The sequence below is a fragment of the Apteryx mantelli genome, chromosome 12 (assembly GCF_036417845.1).
Source record: "Apteryx mantelli isolate bAptMan1 chromosome 12, bAptMan1.hap1, whole genome shotgun sequence".
NCBI lineage: Eukaryota > Metazoa > Chordata > Aves > Apterygiformes > Apterygidae > Apteryx > Apteryx mantelli.
Window position 1 is genome coordinate 6237248 of NC_089989.1, and position 20585 is coordinate 6257832.

At 40.4% G+C, this 20585-nt stretch overlaps 2 protein-coding genes across 5 annotated transcripts in view; both read left to right on the forward strand.

The window, feature by feature from the left end:
- CHDH (choline dehydrogenase) overlaps positions 1-10202 on the forward strand; it is a 463978-nt gene extending 453776 nt beyond the window's left edge. For both annotated transcript variants that reach the window (XM_013947494.2, XM_013947504.2), the window contains one exon: positions 10191-10202. The gene's annotated coding sequence lies outside the window, so the exon portion shown is untranslated. The remainder of the gene's footprint in view (positions 1-10190) is intronic.
- The window catches only part of BICD2 (BICD cargo adaptor 2), a 113798-nt gene that overhangs the window by 47388 nt on the left and 45825 nt on the right, over positions 1-20585 (forward strand). For all 3 annotated transcript variants that reach the window (XM_067303781.1, XM_067303782.1, XM_067303783.1), the window contains exon 2: positions 8173-8385. In XM_067303781.1, coding sequence (XP_067159882.1) covers positions 8173-8385 — 213 coding nt within the window. The remainder of the gene's footprint in view (positions 1-8172; positions 8386-20585) is intronic.

Here is a 20585-nt window from a genome sequence, read left to right on the forward strand (position 1 = left end):
CTTTTTCTTCTCCTTCCTGTTCTTGTTCAGAGATGTGCCTTGACTTTCACATTAGTTTAAGAAGAATATGTACAGGCTGAAAACAGTAGTGTAGTGTCCAAGGAGGCAGCATGTAGTTGCCTCCAAAGCATACCAGTCTCTGCACAGCATTTGGACTCAAGTGGCAGAACTTTGCAGATCCTTTGGGAACACCAGCTTTTTACAGAAGTCACTGAGGAAGTGAGGTGGTATTGGTTTTGTTCCAGAAGCTCAGAAGCATCTCTTTCCCAGCCTGATTTTTTTTTTTTTTTAATTTTTATTTTCTTTATTTTTTTAATAAGGTGCGAGGTAGGGTACCTGTATTGCCTACCAGGTGATGAGCAGCCACTCTACAAGGTCACCTTCTTCCTGTGTTTGAAAGAGGTCTGAAGTGTGATTCTAGTACTTTCTGCTATGCTGAACTTACCAGACTCCAAGTAGTTCATGAACCTCTTGTTTTCAGCATTGTAATTTAAAAAGTCCCAGAAAATATGGAAGTGTATCCAGTATACATTGGGTAAATTTTGTGATCTTTAGGACCTTCTGCTTCTGACTAACCAGAGGTCTGAAATGATAAATCTAAGAGGGAGGTAAACGAAACATCTCTGTTGTGAATTTCCACGAGGACTGGAACTTTGCTGGGATTTGAGCATGACTAAGATCAATTCATGCATCTCCTGTATCACACTGGGCATTTTAAGAGGAGCACAGTATTTTAAACTTTCAAACTAGCTTCTTTCAGAGATTTTTTGCGTTTCTCAAGATCAGTGAACATCCATATGCGAAAGCCTAACCTTTTCTTGTAAAAGATTAAGTTTAAAATCTTAACAAGATCATTAAAAAGTACCTAAAATATTAACAAATAGTGCTGATCTTAGGAATTAGGAATACTGTCTTCCTGAAGTATGCAGTTTTATGTGGAAGTCCCTTTTTATTCCACTGTTATGGATTTCACAGAAGAACTATCCCCTTATCTCTAAGAGGGTTGAGATCAGATTCTTCATGTAAAATACACAGCTGAACCTGTGTATTCATCAAACCTAGATGAAACTTCGCCTTTTATCAGGTCTGTCTTTTGGAATTTGGTGCTTTAAACCCAGTTTAAATGCAGTTTGATACAAGGCTTTATTTGCAGTGACTTAGTTTGGTCATTTTACATAACATCCCAGTTTCTGCATGAGTCTTCCTCATCCCTTTTCTGTCCAAATTCCTTTTCCCATTCATAATTATTGTGGAGAGTTTTGAATTCTTGAGATTTAAAACATCATTTGCTGAAGATTAAATTTACAGAAAGCTCCTTGATACAGTTAGATTTTCTAGACTATTTAAGAGTGTAGTAGTGATTATGTACTAATTCTTTTGAGTCCACTGATGTAAGTAATGTTGCAAACATGAAATTTGATTCAAGAGCATTTCAGTTGATAATACTTATTTTGGTGAACCTTCATCAACTTAGGTTAAAATTCTCGTTGGCTTCAGTGGGGTCATAATTAGCCTTTGGGCAGCATTTCCTAAAGCAATTTTTGGGGGCTGAAGGACCACGTGTACTTATGTGGCTGATGAGTGACAGCAGCTTGACAAGAGAAAACTTGTCAGTGTTTCAGTTAATCAGCAGCTTTCTGCATTGTTTGTCGTTGTTTCCAGGAAAAGGCTTATTCACTTAGTTTGTTCAAATTACCATTTGAAGTAGGGAAAAAATTGTTGTGGTTTACAGCAGAACTTGATCTGGACCCTTTCGGGGTGTACCCAGCTTTTTGGAAGCAAACTAGATTGTCTAGTTCCTGCTTTGTCATCAGTTTAGAGCTGTATGTTTGCAAGGTTAAGGCCACATGAGCAGACCCAGTCCCAAGACCCAGTAATTGGGCATTACTGCTTCACCGTGTATTTGAACAGGATGGAAAAGTAGGCTGAGAAGAGAAACATGCTTATTTGACCAGTATGGCTGAAGAAAACTAGTCCAAGGGGAATCTAATAAAGAATTAAGGACAGGATATGAACCAAAACTTGGAATATTAATGCCTTTGTGCTTTGTGATGGATGAGAATGGCCTAACTCATGTCTGCTTTGGGGATGAATGGTGTTTTGCATAAAGTTTGTTAGAAAGTTTGGGAAAGTTGTTTCACCCTTCCCATTAGATACTCTTCTGTTTCCCATCATCCAGCTGTGTGAGAGTTTGGATGGTAAGAGATGCTTGTTACCATGAACAAACTGTGAAATATGTTTACAAGAGATAACTGATGCAATATTTAGCTAGGTGCTCTTTTGAAGGAAAGGGAGGGAGTTCTCGAAGTTTCACTTCAGGTTTTCTTATCTATCAGATGAAGCATTTAATTTATTTACACAGCTCTCCGGAGTTGTGCAAGTCTGACCTCATTAATTGCTTTTAAAGTACTTTCAGATTCCTAGATGAAGAATGCTGTATTAAGGAACAACCTTATTAATTGAGATGAAAGTTCAGACTTCTGATGGCATAACAAATTTTCATTACCACATTCTTGCCAACTTTGCTATCCTTACTTTGTATTCCTTGATTTGTATTCTCTTCATGTTTCAACTAATTAATTCTGAAGCATCAGTATTAAGACTTGTGTGAAAAGCTATAGGCTTCTAGGACTCTTAGACTGGATCTGAATTTGGTCTTGAGCTCATCTCTAAACTAAATATATATTGGTGAGTTTTTCATCTTTGTATAGATGCTTCTTGGCATATAGGACTGGCAGGTAAGGGTTATTAGGAGTTGTGTCATTATTATTATTTATTATTATTATAATTATTTATTATGAGTCGTAGGTTATTAGGAGTCCAGTCCTGCTTTGCCCAGCAGAAGAGTTTGGTGTGTCCAAGAGGCTCTGCGTGCGCCTCTCGCTGCCCTGTGCGGTGTGTCACACCAGCACAATGTAATTGTGAACACTCCAGCTGGGAAACATTTAATGTTCACTTTGTCCAGGGGTAAATGGCTATACAGAGTTTGAGGTCATGTGTGTGTTTAGGGTTGAGGGGCTGTTTTTGTTTATCAATTAGGTTCAGACAGTAGTAAAACAAAAGGAGGGCTTTTGGGCTGTCCCTTGTGCAGCACTCTCTTTACTGGTCTCTCTGTGATATGGATCTGATCCTTCTTGCGTTGGTGGCATTGTTCTGGTTGCAGCACTGGGATCAAATGGTGCTTTTTGTTAAATGCAGTAAAATAAGATGAGTCTCTTTTTTTGGTTCTGAACGTTTATGATTCTGGATTTGAGGAAAAAAATTTTTTTCTTTTAAAACCTAAATAGAGACAAAATTTTGAGTGTGGGTCGTTGCCCCCTGCCCCGGTTTCAGAAATTAGATCTGAATGTAAAACCTGAAGTAGCTCTTATACTCTCTACAGAGTTTCATGACTGGCTTTAGTGCCTTATCCTTGAACTGTTATGTTGTGCGCACTCATAGCGTTACCTCGAGCAGTTCCAATCTTTAAAACAAAAAATTTATTTTTATAATTCATCGATTGTGGAGATGTATTAGGCTTTCTAAAGATTCCCTCCTCCCCAACCCCAAATTGAGCACCCCTCTGACCTTCACAGTAATGAGAGGTATTCGTTAGCGTAGCTGAATGATGTGCATCTCGGTCAGCAGCAGGATGGTTGCCCCATGCACCTCAGCGGTGAGATGTGGGATAAGTTGTTTTTCAGTAGTACAAAAGAAGAATTCAGTATGCATATTCACGGACTACAACTTCCGTTTCACAGGTAGATGCCTTTTAAAAAATCCGTAAGGTATGTGAGAGAGGGAAGGGGGGAAGAGAGGAAATAAAATCCTAGAGTCAGAGCTTAAAGAAGCAGACCCTGCCATAAGGAAAAGATAGGCAGAAGCAAATTGTACCTCTGTCCAGCAGTGTAAATTGTTTTGCGGATGTACTGATGAACACATCTGGTTGAATGAGTAGCAAGAGAATATTTTGGTTCATGGGCTCTTTGAATTATTTTATTTATTTATTTTTGCTGCTGACTGACCTCAGGAAACCTGAAAGGAAGGAAGACAAGTATAACGAACTTCAGTTGTCCTTTAGTAACAGTGTCTTGCAGTAACTTTGAGGTTGCTCTTCAGTAGAACTTAATACTTTGCAATACTAGCATACAGTAAGGTCTGTGTAAACGAATTGTGTCAAAACTAAGAATTTTTTTGTGAAGACTGCAGTATACACACTAAGAAGATAAAGTTCAGGTGACTTCTGGATGCCCCTCTTGCACATATGCATTCTGATGCAGGTTTTAATCGGGGAACAGCAACTGTCCATTCAGAGCTGTACATTTCAGCTGCATTTGAACATTTCTTCTGCAAAGATGTCTCTGTAGTTGACTCCTCTTTCTAGGCAGTGTAAGATACACCTAGGGTATCCTTCACTCCATAGCTAACTGGGTTTTAACTCAAATGGGAAAGTGACTGTTGCCACAGTTACTCGTTGTCCTCTGGTGTCAGTCCTATAGCTCCCTGTTAGGAGCTGGCAAATATTGCCTAGGAGAAAGTCTTGCACCACCTCAGCCCAAAACAGAATCATGTAACAAATGTAACATGTAACAGCACAGAATACAAGGATGCCAGCGGCCCAACATCACTCCCTTGTCCCCTGCAAAACCACTGCTCTGATTCTGATTAGCTATGTTCAGTTCTCTCCTATATGATCATATAGTAGGTGGAAGTAAAGGCTTCAGGAGAGGAGTAAAAGTGGAGTAACTTAACTGTGAATTCTATTTCTGTGTTTTTGATAATGTTACAACAAAAAGAGAAAGTGGATGAGCAGATGCTGATTTTTCTGTGGTACGTGAAGGTTTATGGGTTTCATGCACATCAGTAAAAACTCAGTTTTCCTTATAATAGCTTGATTTAAAACAGACCTAGACTGTAGCCATGGAAGATAATTGCATTGCCCTGTAATTTTGGACAATTTTGTTAAAGTTAAATTTCCTGTTCCACATAGCCTATTACAATTATGTAAATGGCTTTTAAGATGAATGTATGGGGTCTTTTCTAAGTAAACACAAGAAAGATAATGAAGCATGGTTAAAAATGGAGTTACTTCTTAAGTGCTCCCTTATAAATACATACAAATGGAGTCATTCCAGGCTGCCTGTTCTGATGACCATATGCCTATTATGAAGGTTTCTTGTATTTTGTGTGGTGTCAGAGTCCATTTACTCACGGTTCTCTATTCAGCCTTCTGACCCTGAACAGCAGTATTGTCAATCTAATGTTAGGTTTTGCTAGAACTTAACGAACTCGCTGGTTGAGAGTGAATAACCATGTTGCTGTGCAGAAATAACTGAGGCCCACCTAGAATACTGGCAGCCTTTGGTAGGGACGATGCCTGAGCCCTTTGCCTGACTCCGGGATTTGTCTGTCTCTTATGTTGTAGTGTTGTAACTAAAATCACTGACAGAGCTTATTTCTGCCATTGGTCCAAGTGAACTGACATCTGCAGTTCCTGTTTGATTTGCTTACTTTTGCCATTCAGGACAAGCTGTAATAAAAGGCAGCTTCTAAAAAGTGAGTCTGACTGTCTCAGGGCAAGGAAAATCTCTTAAATATATAAGCAGTGATAGCTTACTGAACCTCACCTTCACCAGTGAATAGAGGAGTGTGACAGAGATATCTAATACAAGGAGTGATTGAGAGAAGATAATTGAGGGTACATTGTTCTTCTAATCTCAACAAAAAGATGTTCTTCTTTTATTAAAACATAGCAAAAGCGTAAACTGACAAAGAAGAAAACTGTAATGTAAGAGTATGATTTTAAAACATGAGACTTATTGCTGTAGGATATTATTGAGGCCAAGAAGCATCAAGACATGAAAAATAAAGGGATATTTTACATGGATAACTAAATGTTAATAGATCTTCCAAATTTCCATTAAACCTTCTGCTTTGAGGCTTAAGGCAATCCCCAATTCTGGGAGATTATGGGGTTTTTTGCACCTTTCTCTGAAGCATCTGTAGGAGACAGGATATTGGATTAAAAAATGCCCAGTCTCATCCATTATGTCAGTTTTTGTGTTCGAATACTCACTGTCAATAGTGGCTTCTGCAAAATGGTGAAATCTCTCTTCAGTTGTTAGGTCCTTAAAGAAGCCCAAGGCTTAGCATCTGCATCTAAAGTTTTAAAAGTAACTAGTCATTATTCTCAAGAACTTATTCCTTAAATGAATTACTAAGTTACTTGATTTAATCATGCTTGGAGACTCTGCTGTATGGCTGATCAGACGTGGCTTTGAGTATCCTGAATTTACAATATGCGCAATGTTGGCATCCCACTACCAAGAAAACGGTGCCACTCCACTGGGCAAATGGGTACCCAGAGTACCATTCTCCTTGTCATAGATTTAAAATAAATGCAGGTCTACAAGACATAGATATTAATTCTTCATGGAAAAGTGATATTATATTTGAGAAGCTTGTATGTGATTTTTGTTTGTTTTTTTTTGTGGGGGGGGGTTGTTTTTTGTTTTTGTTTTTTTGATATCCCTTTAACGTTTATGGAGATCTAAGGTATTAGGCTTTTAAGCTGCTTTATTGAAACTCATTTGACAAGGACTTGCACAGATGGTGCTTTACTTTCTGTCTGAAATGTGACGCTTTTTAATTTCCCTTGGGTCATCTCAGTGAATCTGGCTAGAATTTCTTCAATGGATATTTGTCTCCTGTTTCTCCGATTTGCTTATCTGAAATTAAATTCAATCTGATAGCAGCAGTATGTGAGTGCCTCTAACTGTAGACCAAGCTAGCACATTCTGTGGTTTGTTTCAGCTGTGGTATATTCAATAATTACTATGCCATTAATGCATCTGGTCTAATATGGAGAAGTAATAAAATACTAAAACCTACTTGTGTTCAAAGCAGATATTTTCCTGCATTGACAGTATAGTTTTGAAGAACTAGCAAAAGATGATTATTGAAAATGTAATGCATGACTAGACAAGTTTTATGAGATGCCAATCTGTCCTTGACCTGGCTTAATGCATGGTATTAATGCTGGCTATGAAAACGTACCGTATGGACACTGGCACCTTGAAGGATGCTGTGGCACCTGAAAGCTCCAAGTACATCTTGGACAGGGTTGTGGTGCATGCACGTATGGTTTAAAGATAGCATTCATTAATCTCATTGACTTCAGTCCATCTGCCAGGCAGACTCTTACAAGTAGATGTCTACTTAAAATGTTAAAATCTTTGCTTTATAACATCTATTAGTAAAAGCCCCTACAGGGTTCTTAAATGCTGCAGTCCAGCGGTTGGGGTGCCTGTCCAAGCTGCTTGCTTGTGTGTTGGAGAACATTGATAAAAACATCACCTGGCAGAGTTTAAAACAAAATGAGAACCCCCAGAAACAAAGAGGAAGAGAGAAAAATATTAAAAAAAAAGAGAATATCAAGTCTAAACACATGTATGCTTTGCTGAAGAAGCTAGTTCTGTGTGACCTGCCTCTAAGTCCTTGTCGTTGATGCCTTGCTGGAGGGGATGCCTCTGAGTAGCCACTGAAGCTGCCTGGGTGAGCATGCTCTGACCTACTTCAGCCAGCGTGACCTAGGTTAGCTTATCCAGGTTAAGGAGCAGGTCTGCTAACCTGGCTCACTTTGGACTGAAATGGGTTAGCAGGTTTGAGGGGGCAGTAATCTCCAGCAGCGAGCAGATGAGGGTGTGGTAATATGTTTCTTTGGTATAGCTGGATCAGGAGGAGGAGGTGTGCTCACAGACTAAGAGGTGGAACAGGCTGTTCATACTAAATCTTCAGTGATTCGGTCTCTGCAGAGGTAAGTCTGACCACCTGCAGAGAATAGGCACACGCAGAAATGTCAGTTCATCTCAGTCATCTTGTTGAAAACGAAAGTCTTTCTTTAACAGCATTGTTAAGTCAATAGCTTGTTTCCTCCCAGAGGGGTTTATATGAGGTTCTACCTACATATGCTGTGCACCACAAACCTCCATTGGGTGCTGCATGTTACTTTCAGGAGTCCTGCACTGACCCCTCTATAGCATCTAAAGATCTGATCCCAGAGGAAGAGATGGGTATAGGAAAAGGTTGCATCAGAGAAATATGGGGGTAAATAATTTCAACTTAAAAAAAAAAAAAGTTATTTATTCCAAATTCTGCATTTACTAATAAAAGATTTGCTTCTGACTATCCTAGGCTTTTGGGCAGGCCCATACCAACCACAAGAAGGTAGCAGCAGATGGAGAGAGCAGAGAGGAAACCTTGATTCAGGAATCGGCGACTAAGGAAGAGTACTACATGAAAAAGGTTATGGAGCTGCAGACAGAACTGAAGCAGCTGAGAAATGTCCTTGCCAACACCCAGTCTGAAAATGAACGCCTTAATTCTGTTGCGCAGGAACTGAAAGAGGTAAGGGAAGGTGAAAATGCACACCGCAGTTTATACTGTGATTATATGTTCTTGTGTTATGTAACCTTAATAAGGAAGATGCTAGGGTTGATCAATATCTGCTTATCACTGGCAGCTGGTAAGATGATTTTTGTCCCCTGAGACTTCAGTAAAGTGTTATATCCAGATGAAACTAATTCAACAGTACAGTAAATCCAGCCATCTGCTTCCATCCATTGAACCAAGGTGCTGGGCCACAATGGCTTAAGGTTCTGATCCAGTGTGAGCTTACTCTGCTAGTTCAAATAGTTACACCAGCACGAGTAAGTGCTGCATTGTGTTCCAGGTCATCTGACAGGAATGTGACTATGCATCCAGACCATGCTGGTACTGCACATCAGTACTCTCAATCAGAGAACTACTGCCTTAAGTAGCAGAGGAATCTGTTTAGCCCAAGCACTAAGAATAGCTTTGGATGTATTTTGGATGCATTTTTTTTCTACCCTGCTCTCTGTGCAGATATTCTTGCTGCAAATATTTGGTGTAGAATTCCCCTCCCCCTGTTTTTTGTAGTTTACTCGTCACTTCTTCCGTCCTAACTTGTAAGGATGTGGGTGCATAACAAAACACTGAACAGAAGGAATGTATAGTCTTGTGTTTTCTTTCGTGAAAGTGATTACTTTTACTTAGGTTTGCTTAACTTACCATCTCAAAGTACCTTTGACCCTTTATTGCTCTAGTATTAAAGCTGCATATTTCTGAGGAGAAATAACCATGGAGTTTAATTCAAAATCAAATTTAAAACAGTACAGTTATGTACAAAATCTCTAGCTTAACAGGACTCTCCATGTTACAGATACAGAAAAGATCTTTTTAAGAGCTTAAACAATTTCTTAAATTTAGACTGGATAAAAGTTTAAGAAGACTGTAAACCACAGGTGGTAAACAGTTACTCCACAGTTATTCCTCCTGCGATTTCGTGTACCTTCCTTTGAAGCATCGAGTACTTGGCTCTTCTGGAGTTGAGATAATCAACTATCTTGATAGGTAGATGCTTCCCTGCTAGAAGGGAAGCTACCAAGAGCCCACATCTGAATCTGGGTATATTTCACAGGACCACAACTGAAAATCAGAAGTGTCCAATTTAACTTCTCCAGGAGCTAGTAAAAAATATGTGGATAATATTTGGTGGGAAAATTCTGGAGGCAATGAAAAGTCTTAAGATGAGTCCTTCTGGAAAATGTAGGTTAGTTCTGTGGAAAAGTGGAGGTTCAATACTACCTCACTTTAGGGTATAACAAAGAAGGAGATTTGGTGGACAAACTGTCACAGGTGATCAAATGAGTCAGTCTAGCTCTTTAAGTTCTTGGGCCCTGACTGTGGGATAACAGAACTGGAATCGATCCATGCTGGTCTGCTTAGCCAAGGAACCAGTTCCTGCAAGCACACACAACCCTGTATTTATTTCCTAACTTTTAAGAACAGCTTAAAAGAAAAGCTCCCCACCCCAAACAGAGCATTATGTCCATAACGGATTCCAAGTGCTGTTTAAGAACATGCTGATTGGCAGATTTCAGTCCAACTCAGTGAGTCACAGTAGTTGACGGTGATTTTCTTTTTAGATACTGTCATGTTTCAACTGCTCAACCATATTTGCTTGGAGCTGCAAGTTGCTTTACACAACCCTTGGATGAGCTGTCAGTTTGCAAGATTTTAGGGTGTTTTTCCTGTGCTTTGTCATTCCAAATCCTCCTTCCTTGCACGCGCGCACCCTTGCATGAGATGGAAGCCATTCTGTCTGATTGTTTCCAGTGAGAGCTGAGCAGTGCATGAAGAGGTCAGGTTTCTTGTGGAAAGTTTACATTTTTGTAAACATTTTAAGTCTTTTTTTTTTTTTTTTTTTTTTTTTTTTTTTTTTTTAAACCTCTCCTGCTGAGATGGGGAAGATGTATTTAGTTACTTGCATGGAAATCACTGCTGAACATAATCAACTGAATGTTGTTACTGATTGTAAACCTTAAATGGAAACTGAACTCAGTTAAAAAAAATCAAAACTTTATGTGATAAATAATAACAACTGGAAACCTGTGGTTACAAGTTTCTCTGCAGGTGACCTTGACAGGCAGTTGGTTATGTGTTGTTTTGTGTCATCTCAGTGCTTTCTTCCCCCTCCCCTCCCCTCTTTTTTATCCTAGTTGCTTCTTCTATTGAGGGTATGATTTGAGGGCAGGGAATGCTGAGGGGGAAGGTGGAATATGATCTGCTCTTTTATACCACACAGGCATGGTGGAAATTTCTTCCTTCAGTTTTTCTGACTACTGATGGAGAAGAGCCACAGTAGTTTTCTTTCATCTTGTGAGAATGTTTGTGGATGGATCTAGCCCTTCTACTGTGTGTTATTGCCTATCAAGACCACTGACTTGCAAGATGTCTGGTGGAACAGGGAGCTTTTTTTTAATTCCATTGCAGCTGCCCTGGATTTGGTCTGGGGCTGAATCCCTGCCTGCCTTTTAAGGGAGATTTACCTGTCAGGACTGGTTGCCAAAGTTTTTACCTGCTATTCTGTAGCTAGCCGATAGGATACAGAATTACATTGTGACTGTGTCTTTCTTGGAAAAAATCTGTTCAGTCTGTAGTACTAGCACAGGGGGTTGACTGAGCAAACCAGGCAGCAGCTTCTCCTGGGCTGCAGAAAGCAGTAGTGGTGCTCATGTGATGAATGATAGATGTTGACCTGGATCAGCTGGAAGAGCATTCAAGACTGAGCATTTAAGATGCTCTCATTCTTTTAATTTCTTCTTGGAACACCTGCACAAAAGTGATGAGTGGCTTTTGGAAGGAGAAGAATGACATTTAGTACACCTGGAGCTCCTATAGCGGACGCAAGCAATTTTGACACTTTCTATTGAATTATCTAACTTCAGCCTGTTGAGACGAGTTGACAGGGTGGTAACCAATTATGAATTTAACTGCTGTCATTAGCTAGCTCAGCAGCTCCTGTGTCCAGGAAGAGTCAGTGCAAGGAGATCTCCTGAGTAATTGTTAATTGCCACTCCTTTTTGATCTGTTTTCATCCCTCCTGAATTTTCCTGGTGCCAAAACAGATGTGACTGGTTTGGTTGTTCGATCATCTGGCAGCCATGCCCAAGTATGCACAAGCTGGAAAATAAATGAGCAGTACTTTCCCAGGAAAGTAGAAGGGTGTTCTGATTATGTAAACTGTGGAAGAAACTATATCTTAATGTGTGTGCTTTTTTGCATTAGGGAGAAAAATGCCTAGCATGACATGATGTTATATAATATGTCCTAAATAACATATTTTTAAAAAGCTGAGTTATCAGCACCATGTGAGTAACTTTATCCTTCCAAGGATATAAAGTGGAAGCTATTTTTTTTGAGGTTGATTCTGAAAATACTTTAATGTGTTTTGTTGTCTTGTGTTATCAGTTATTTTTTTCTTGCTTAGGCTTTATCAAGAAAAATGTGTGTCAAACTGGAGGATAATCTACACACTGCAGTTATCTGGCCTTGTTGTCTATAGAGAAATCTCTGCCTAATTTTTATATGGCTAATGCAATTCTCGCATGCTCATGCTCTCTTGTGCTAGCTTGCGTTCTATCCCTATAGGATTCTCCTGGAGGGATTCACTGAGTTTTATTTGCAGAGGGGCAATATTTTGTACATGACTGCCAACCTCCAAATATGCTTTTTTCTCTCCTGGGGCAAAGGAGTTGAAGCAGAGAGAGGGCAATAGACTCCATGCTATTCCCCTTTCTTTTTAAAAAGGCAGGGGGGCTGGAACAGTTGAGGTTCAATCTTCCACAGAGATATGAGCATCCATTAGCACCATGTTGATGAGCTTTTTGACTCTTCTTGCACTGTGGTGTCTTTGGGTTTTTTTGTGTGTTTGTTTCTTGGCTTTTTTCCCCTCTTCTCCATGTCCTTTGTGGCCATGTGTTGGCTCCTTCTGTTTGTGCTAACCATGCAGCACAGTGCAGTCTTCTCTTTTTCATGGCAGCAGAGTTTCTCAAAACATTCCCCAATGAAAACTCTTACCTATTCTCATCTTTTTTTTTTTTTTTTTTTTTTTTTTTTGGAGGGGAGTGGGGAATGGGAAGCAGCTAGAGAGGTGCCTGCAGCCCCACACATTGCCAGTACCGTGCCAGAGGAGGCTGGTTAGGATTTTCAAGTGAGTTGTGTCATTTGTCCTGCTGGGGTCTTGTTTGAGTTTTTAGTCTTAAGGAAAGGGAACATCCAGTGCATAAATCTTTATAGAAGTCTGTCAGTTTTCCATCCTCTTCTGTTGCCTCTCATCTGAGGAACTGGTCATGAATTTGTTCTTTCGAAGTCACTAGTGACCCTAACAACGCTCATGCTCTAGTTAAATCTTTTAAAAGATATCTGTAACCAAGCTTACAGCTTACAAAGTTTACCCATACTCTCAGGGCAAAAACTAACCAACCAGCCCTAAGGTGGTCTTTATTTTTTCAAAGAAGACCTACAACTTGGTCTCTGGTTGTTTTCTAAAGCTCTACCAGTCCAAAACCTTGTTGAGACCTGAGTATTTCAGTCATTGGGCACATATCTACGCAATTGCAAGCACTCTGATTAGAACAGCTTCACATGGAAGCTGATCTTCAGTCATTGCAAATGTAAGATTGTATTAGATCAAGTCACCTTGACCATCACTGCCTTATGCTTGCAGTAATTTAATTGCTTGCAGTCATCATTCCATATCCTTAGACATGGCAATATTACAGATTCCTGCATCAGCTTTCTGGGACCTTGCAATTAAAGTATGTGAACAGAGGTGAAAGAGACTCTGGAAAGCACAGGACATGGTCTGTTCACGTATTTGACTATTTTAATTTCTAGCAAGTGGTTTTTCTTAGGAGCCAGTGCTCTCACCATGGTAGGCCATTATGCTGGTTGTTAGACTTGACCCGATCTGCTCAGAGCAATGCTGGCTGACACTTTTTTCTTTAAATACACAGTAGTCTATTTGTTTGAATCCTCCAGGTTTCCATAAGAACTATCCTTAACATCATCAGTGAAGGAAGAATATTCCCAAAGTCATGACTGCATTTCTCTTTCCCAGTAGGATTTATAGCTAAGATGCTGAATAGTCCTTTGTGTATTGTTGCTTTCAGTCCTTCCCTCTTGAACGCACTGATAACCCATAAATAAAATGGTACAAAAGAACTCCCCTGCAGCCAAAGAAGGAAGGCTTCAAAATTCTGGGTTTCTTAAAGGCTGCATCAGGAACCACAGTTAAAGAAGCCATTGGTATTATATAGCAGAGAATAAGCTGAAACAATTTTTATTGTGCTCCAAATTAGAGTGCACTACTGGTAAGCAGCCCAAACTGTGTCCAAGAAGTTTATTTCAATACGTTATATGTTTGTTGAAGTCCTATATGATTCCTGTAGGCTGATCTATATTTCTGTATCAGATCAACAGGGCCCTTTCTTCCTATTTTAAATAACTGGAGGAAGGTGGGATACCTTTTTAACATAATCTAACTTTAGGAAATTCTCAGAGTTATAACCTTAACATTTCCAAGTATGTTGCAAAGTGCTAAGAAATTAGGGGCAATATTAATCATTTAGCACAATACATTCACAGAGTGTTTCTCTTTGTACAAACTTGCACGCTATAGAGTAAACCACATTCCCTACTCTGAATAACTTCTAATCTGAAATGCTGAATATACAGAACAGCTTAGGGAAGGTCAAGTGATAAAAGATTGTCTTTCATGATGATAACTATCTTGGAAAAGAAGGAAAGAAATAATTACTTGATATGTGGAGGAGATCTTCCCAAGCAGAAGGGACAGTAATAGAGTATGATATGCAGCTTTTGGAAGGAGGAGAGGAAAGAATGAAAAAAGAGATCAAAGATGTGAATGGAATTAAAATGGTATGAAGTGCCGAAAGCAGGAAGAAGGGATATTTTTCATGGAGGACATGGCTTGGAGCAAGGGGAAGAAAGATGACTTTAGTGGTGATATTTGGATTAACTGGAGTGAACGAGACTGAACAGCTCTGAAAGGTGATGGTGGAGGTGAGAGTGACTGTGGAACAATGTTAGAGTTCAGGCAATATAAAGTTTTGGTTGAAGTGAAGGAACATGTGTATATAAACTATTCTAGAAAATTGTGCCTGTAGGAGACAGAGTTAGATACCCAATGGAGACAGACTGAGTTGAGAGAGAAACTTGTCATGGTCATAGAAACCAAAGAAATGGGAGTAGAGACGATCCTCTAGAGAAGCTAGAGGAAAAAGGAGGACCAAGGATGAGATATTGAAAGAGAGGAGGGAAGAATGGCCATTAAGGAGTTAAAACAGAAAGTCAGTTGTCTCATCATTGCAAGATTTGGTGAGCTTTCCAGGAATGCTTCTGTAGGCAGGGCTTTGTAGGTATTTTTATGCTTCAGCCTTATATACTAAGTGATGAACGTCTGAGCACTGGTATAACTGTCAGTGCAATCTAGAAGTAGCCAGAGAGGGAGAGATGGGGCATGGGAGGTGCTTGTTGGATCAGATACACAGTCAAATTGGTCAACAAATACAAGAAATTAAAATTGTGTAAGATTGAGAGCTTTTTAAAAATTTTTGTAAAAACAGACTGCAGGGGAGTCAGTCAGAGACAGAAGGATATTTTGTGAAAATTGAAAGAGTGGACAGTTTCCCCACCGGTGCCTGGTGGAGCTGGGAAGCGTGACCTTGCGAGGGTCCCTCCGCCCTGTCGTGGTGCAAGTGCTTCGGTTCCACCTTCCCCTGCGCGAACAGCTATGGGGTTGATATCCCATGTCACTCTTTACTCCCATGCGTTGTATGGGGAAGGCTGTTGAAGATCAGGTGCATTTGCACATTCTCCTTCATCCTGAAAGCACTGGGAGATCAGTGCGTTTATCAGTGCTGTGAGAGGTGCCGACTTTGGGGGACAGGCGGCAGATATGGGGCACGCAGCACTGTGGGGTAACCCTGGGGATAAAGATGCTTCTGCCCTGTTTCTCCTCACTCGGGGATCCCATGGCAAGCCTTCACTTCTAGGAGAAGAGCCTTTGAGCGCTAAGGTTCTTGCAGAGCAGATTTCTTAGCTGTGGATTTTAGGCCCCTTTTGGCCCCAGACATAATCACCGCAGCACTGAATAGAAAATGTTTCTTGATTTTTTTTTTTAATTTTTTTTTTTATTGCTGCTTTTCTAGAACTATACGAACAGAGGCACATCTAGGCAATGCTAAAACCCACCGAACGATTGCCCTCTGAAGTGAACAGTGACTGAAAATCAGCTGCTAAAATCAGCAGCTACACAGGTAAAAGCTGCTGTTTGCAGATCAGGAAAGTTCCGTTTCTGAAAGCAAAGCAGTGATGAGCCTGTGTATTGACGGAGCTGAACCCATCAAATTTAGCGTGGTTTTCTTATTCTCTAATGTACTGAAAGAATTAAAAGGGTCTTGGTGTGGTTTATTATTATTAGTTTTTCTCCTCTTTTTTCTCCTTCCTTCCTTCCTTCCTTCGACTCTGGAGCCCTGGGAGGGCTGGCAGGGTAGGTGGGCACAGCAGTCTCCTGGCTTTTGTCTGTTGCAGGAAGCCCAACTGCGGCGATAACCGTGCGACAGAGACGCTGCTGCGTGCTGGCACAGCACATTGCAGATGGCTGCAGATGGCAGCTGTTTTCTTCCACCTTTTTATATTCATTGAGGCTGATTTTTTTTTTTTAAATATACTGACGATTTCCTATTTTTTTAAATAATTATCAGAATTTAGTATTTTTACAATGAGGAAGTAGCACATCATTTGTAGCCATTTGAAACATAATTTAAAAAACCCATTCCAAAGAAGACGAACTGTCGTAGGAATTTGGTTGATGTGCTGTGCACGTATTCAAGCAGGCATCTGCTCATGATTTCTCTATTGTTGTTGAGCAGCGGTAGGTTCAGAGGAAAGATGTTAACAGCATTTCTCTTCCTGTAATGGCTGCTGCCTAGAGATGCAGTGTTAAAAAGGGAAATAATACTGAAAATCAAGGAGATGAAGGTCACCATTTGAACACTACATATTTTCAGATTTCAGGTTTTGAAGTAGTACTAACATAGATACTTGTCCTCTTGACATTGTAAGGTTTTTTTTTTTTTTTGCGTGTGTGTGTGTGTGGGGGGGGTTAATATAATTTTCAAGGTTTCGATTAGCAGTAAGATTCCGGGTAACTCTATTCTTTGGGAATGAAGCTGGTAGTGTGCTTGCCAGGGGGATCTCTTCATTGTTCTGCTCTAATTAAATTGCTACATGCCTATCAGTGCAGCAGTAATGGCAGTGTTATTCTTGTTCTTTAGTCATGGCTCCTTATGACCTTCATCATGACCCTTAGCCTGCCCCGGGTTTCTGACTGCAATAACCAGTGGAGGGGAAAAGTCTCTTGTATACAGCTTTCATCTTTTAACAGATCTAAAAATCAATACGTGCAGTTGAAAGAGTAGCTGGAAATGCTCTAATCAGTAAAACAATGTCTTGAAGTAACTTTGCAAACCTTTAATTAAAGAGTGTTTCGGTTTTTTGCTTTTTTTCTTCCATGCTGAATGAAAACTTCTGCTCAAGCTTGACAGTAATGTAACTTTAGGATGCAGAAACTGGGAGATTGCTTTGTTTTGCCTGTGCTTGGCATGGTTGCCATTAAAGTAGGCAGCCCTTGGCAATATTTCCTGGTAAGATTTGTTTGGGTCAGTGGGGTGGGTTTTTTTTGTTTTTTTGTTTTTTTTTGACGAAAGGGAAGAGCATGTACTACAGTATGCTTCAAAGCAGTACTGTACCGTGCTTGGGGAAAAGAATCCCTTGGTTTTATCTAGTAGACTTCCAGCTGGTAGGCTGACTCAGGACAGCACCCCCAGATTTATTTTCAAGTCACATACAGTAGGTTTTAAAGACATGAGTTGTGACAAAACATTGTTCAGGCAGAAGCACAAAGAGCTGGGGAATGTGCCCGTAGTATTAGAAATAGCTGTGCTGGGCTGTTGTTGCCCTAGCTACTGTATTTAAATCCCCCTTTCCCCCCCACCCCTTCTCTTCAGCCTGCGTTTTGGTGTTCTAATGTAGTTTTGATATACTTTAATGATACCCGTCTTCTATCCTTGTTTTAGGTGAAATAAGTTGGGGGTGGTGGTATATCAAGTCTCCCTCCCAAGCCCTTCATAAATGCCTACTGGACAGTCGGCAGATGAAGGCAGGTTCCAGATTTCCTCAAGTGAAACTAACTGGTGTTCTCTTTCCTTATTTCATTAGTGAGTGTAGGTAACTCATGAACTCCCGCTACATTTAGCGTCTGATTGCCCCGAGGGAGGTGTCTCCTGCTGCTCTAAAGTTGCAGAGAAGTCAGATGCAGGGTAGTCGGCACTTCCCTCAAAGCTGCCCACCTTCCGTGTGGCCAACCGGCGTTGGCTGCCTCTGCCACTGTCATGACGGAAGGGGAAAGACTGAACAGAGTAACGAGGTGTTGGGTAATCACATGCAACAAAATGCAGGGTGCTTCTGCCGGGGGTAGCGTAGGTCTGGAAGCTGGAGAGGTATGCATGTTTTCTCTTTAAGTGGGTTATCCCGGACCTCCATTACTGCTGAGATTGAAAAGGTGATCGATTTCGACTTGACAGATAACTGGTTTGGATCGAGTTTTTGAGAGTAGTCAGTAGTTCTTGGCGCAATATTTGGACAACTTACAGATAACTGGTGATGTAGTTGGTAGTGTCGGCACATACACAAATGCATCCAAGAATGGTCTGCCACCACTTTGGCTGTCACAGTATTTTGCCCCGAAAGAGAGGATCTAATGAAGCAGACGGGAGACTTGCCCTTTCTGTGTCGTTACGATGGCAGCATGTGTTCGTTCTGATGGCTGTGCTTCCTCTGCTGCCTGGACAGTAGCCCTTGAGGGAGAAGAACTAGCATGGGACTGATGAAAATAATTTTGTATATGACAAAGGGAATCCTCTGTCTTCCTGCTGCAGGTTTTGCCTACGTGTAGATTTTTATGCAGTTAATACAGTTTAATTTTTAGTGTGATTTTTTTCAAAATAGTTCTTATAAAAATGCTTATTATGGAAACAGGGCAGTGTATTACTCTTATATGGCTAAGGATTTATTTTCTTTGCTTTATGGAAATATAGGTTAATGGCCTTATGGCAGGCATACAACAGCCACTTTGAGTGCAGGTTACACGCTTAGGAGCAAAGCAGTGTCTTGCCAACCCCTGGGACACAGCTCCTACATCCCATGTGCTGCACTTGGAGCTTGGCTGGTTCCTCGGAGGCATGTCCTGCAGGGGAAAGGCCACTCACTTAAGTACATTCAGAGCACTTGGCCCAAAGGCGTTTTTGACTTTTTGAAGCCTCTTGTAGCTGTAAGGTAACAACAGTCAAGGGAGCCAAACGAAGTCTCTGGAAACAGCATTTAGTCATCGCTTGAAAGGTCCAGTTGCCGCGTCCCCACATCTGTTTCTATAAACTACAAGCTAGCTGTGACATGCTGTTTGAGGTTCAACTGGGAAAAGGAGACTTCGTAATTTAGTCATAGCATATATGAAGTAATTGTGTTGAATCATCAAAGTATTACTGAAGTCTGCTGCTAAGCAGTAAACATAGCTGCCCAGAGGTCTGAGCTGCTTGTGTCCTTCTGCTGCTGTAACCTACAGTTTGTCTGTTTGAAAAGAAAACAAAAATAGTCTGTGATGCAGCAATATTTAAAGGTTATGCACATTGACCTCCCTCCTTCTTCCTTGCTTTTCACTTCCCTTCACTTGGTCCTTTTCTCTCAGCAGTGGCTCTGCCTCTAATTTAATGAGACTTTTACACGGTGAGTTCATTTAAAAAAAAAAAAAAAATCAAACTTGACACTTAAAACTCATACAGTTCCTGTGCAAGTCAGTGTTGTGTGTGAAGCATAAGTTGAAAATGATGCTGGTAAATTAAAAGGAAAAAAACAACAGCTTTGAAATGGGAATGCTGGGTGATCCTGGTTTGGCAGCACTAACCATGTTAGAGCCTGACTAAGCCTTCACCGAAACTGCCAATTTTAGGAACTATTGCTGCAGCCTAACAGACAAAGACCCCAGCTGAAGCTCAGCTGTTTGAGAGTGAAGACTGATAGGACTAAGATGTTAGTGGATCCTTGTCTGAAAAGAGACAGGTTAAAAACATGTTTTTCTTTGGAATTGCAGTATAAAGCTTACTATAAGCACCAGTTACGTGGTCTCCTCCAAATGATCAGTGCTTGAAAGAGTGTTTCTGCCAGCAGCAAATGGAGGGTTGTTTCTTCCAAATATATGGGTGGGCCCAGCAGGCGTCCTTGTGAGTCCTGGTGCGGTTGTGGTTCACGTAGTGACTTGCACCTGCCTTGTCCTTCGGAGCTAACAGGCATCCCTGTTAGCCCGGCTGTACTCCAAAAAAGTAGTGTGCCTGGAAAGGGATAACCTGTGCATTTCATCCAGCCTCCCTATGGCTTCCATATGATACTGTTTAATATCACAGTGTTTTCCCTCTATTTCATGGTGTTTGCTATAAAGCAGTGCCACTTGCCTAATCCAAAAGTGAGCAAACTCTTTGCATACTCCTCTGCTGGTTATGAAATGGTATCATAGGTATCATTAACGTGGATATAAAGTGGTATCATAGGTATCATTAATTTGGATAAGTAACTTCTTTGGGATTTACTTTATTAAAATTGCTTGAAGCTCTAAGCTAGTGGTTTTGAGATGATTGTATCTCAATAGAATTACATACTGTAGACTAAGCACTTTTAACATCCAGGAGGTGCAGTACCTTGTGAAATAGGCCACTAGTGTTGGGAGTATAAATTTAGCCAAAGCTTTCATCTCATGTTTTACATATAAATTAAGGCAATAGAAGACCTCTAATCTTTGATAATCATACTAACTTCTGTGTTTTGTGAATATTATTATGACTGTAAATTATTTTAACCTTGTGTCTGAGAGATTTATGGTATCTAGTGCTAAAGTCCCATAAACTTTTGGCCTGGTGCCACAGTGTGCTAATGTTAAATATGCCTGATAAGATTGTCACTGCTGGAAATGGTTAATGGAAACTTTAAAACACACCTTTAATATTAGAGTAAGAAATATGAATAAGAAAATAAATGAGCCTCCAGCAAACCTTTTAACAGAGGAAGGTAGGCTTTAATTAACAAGGGAGACTTGTACTTAAAGCTGTTAG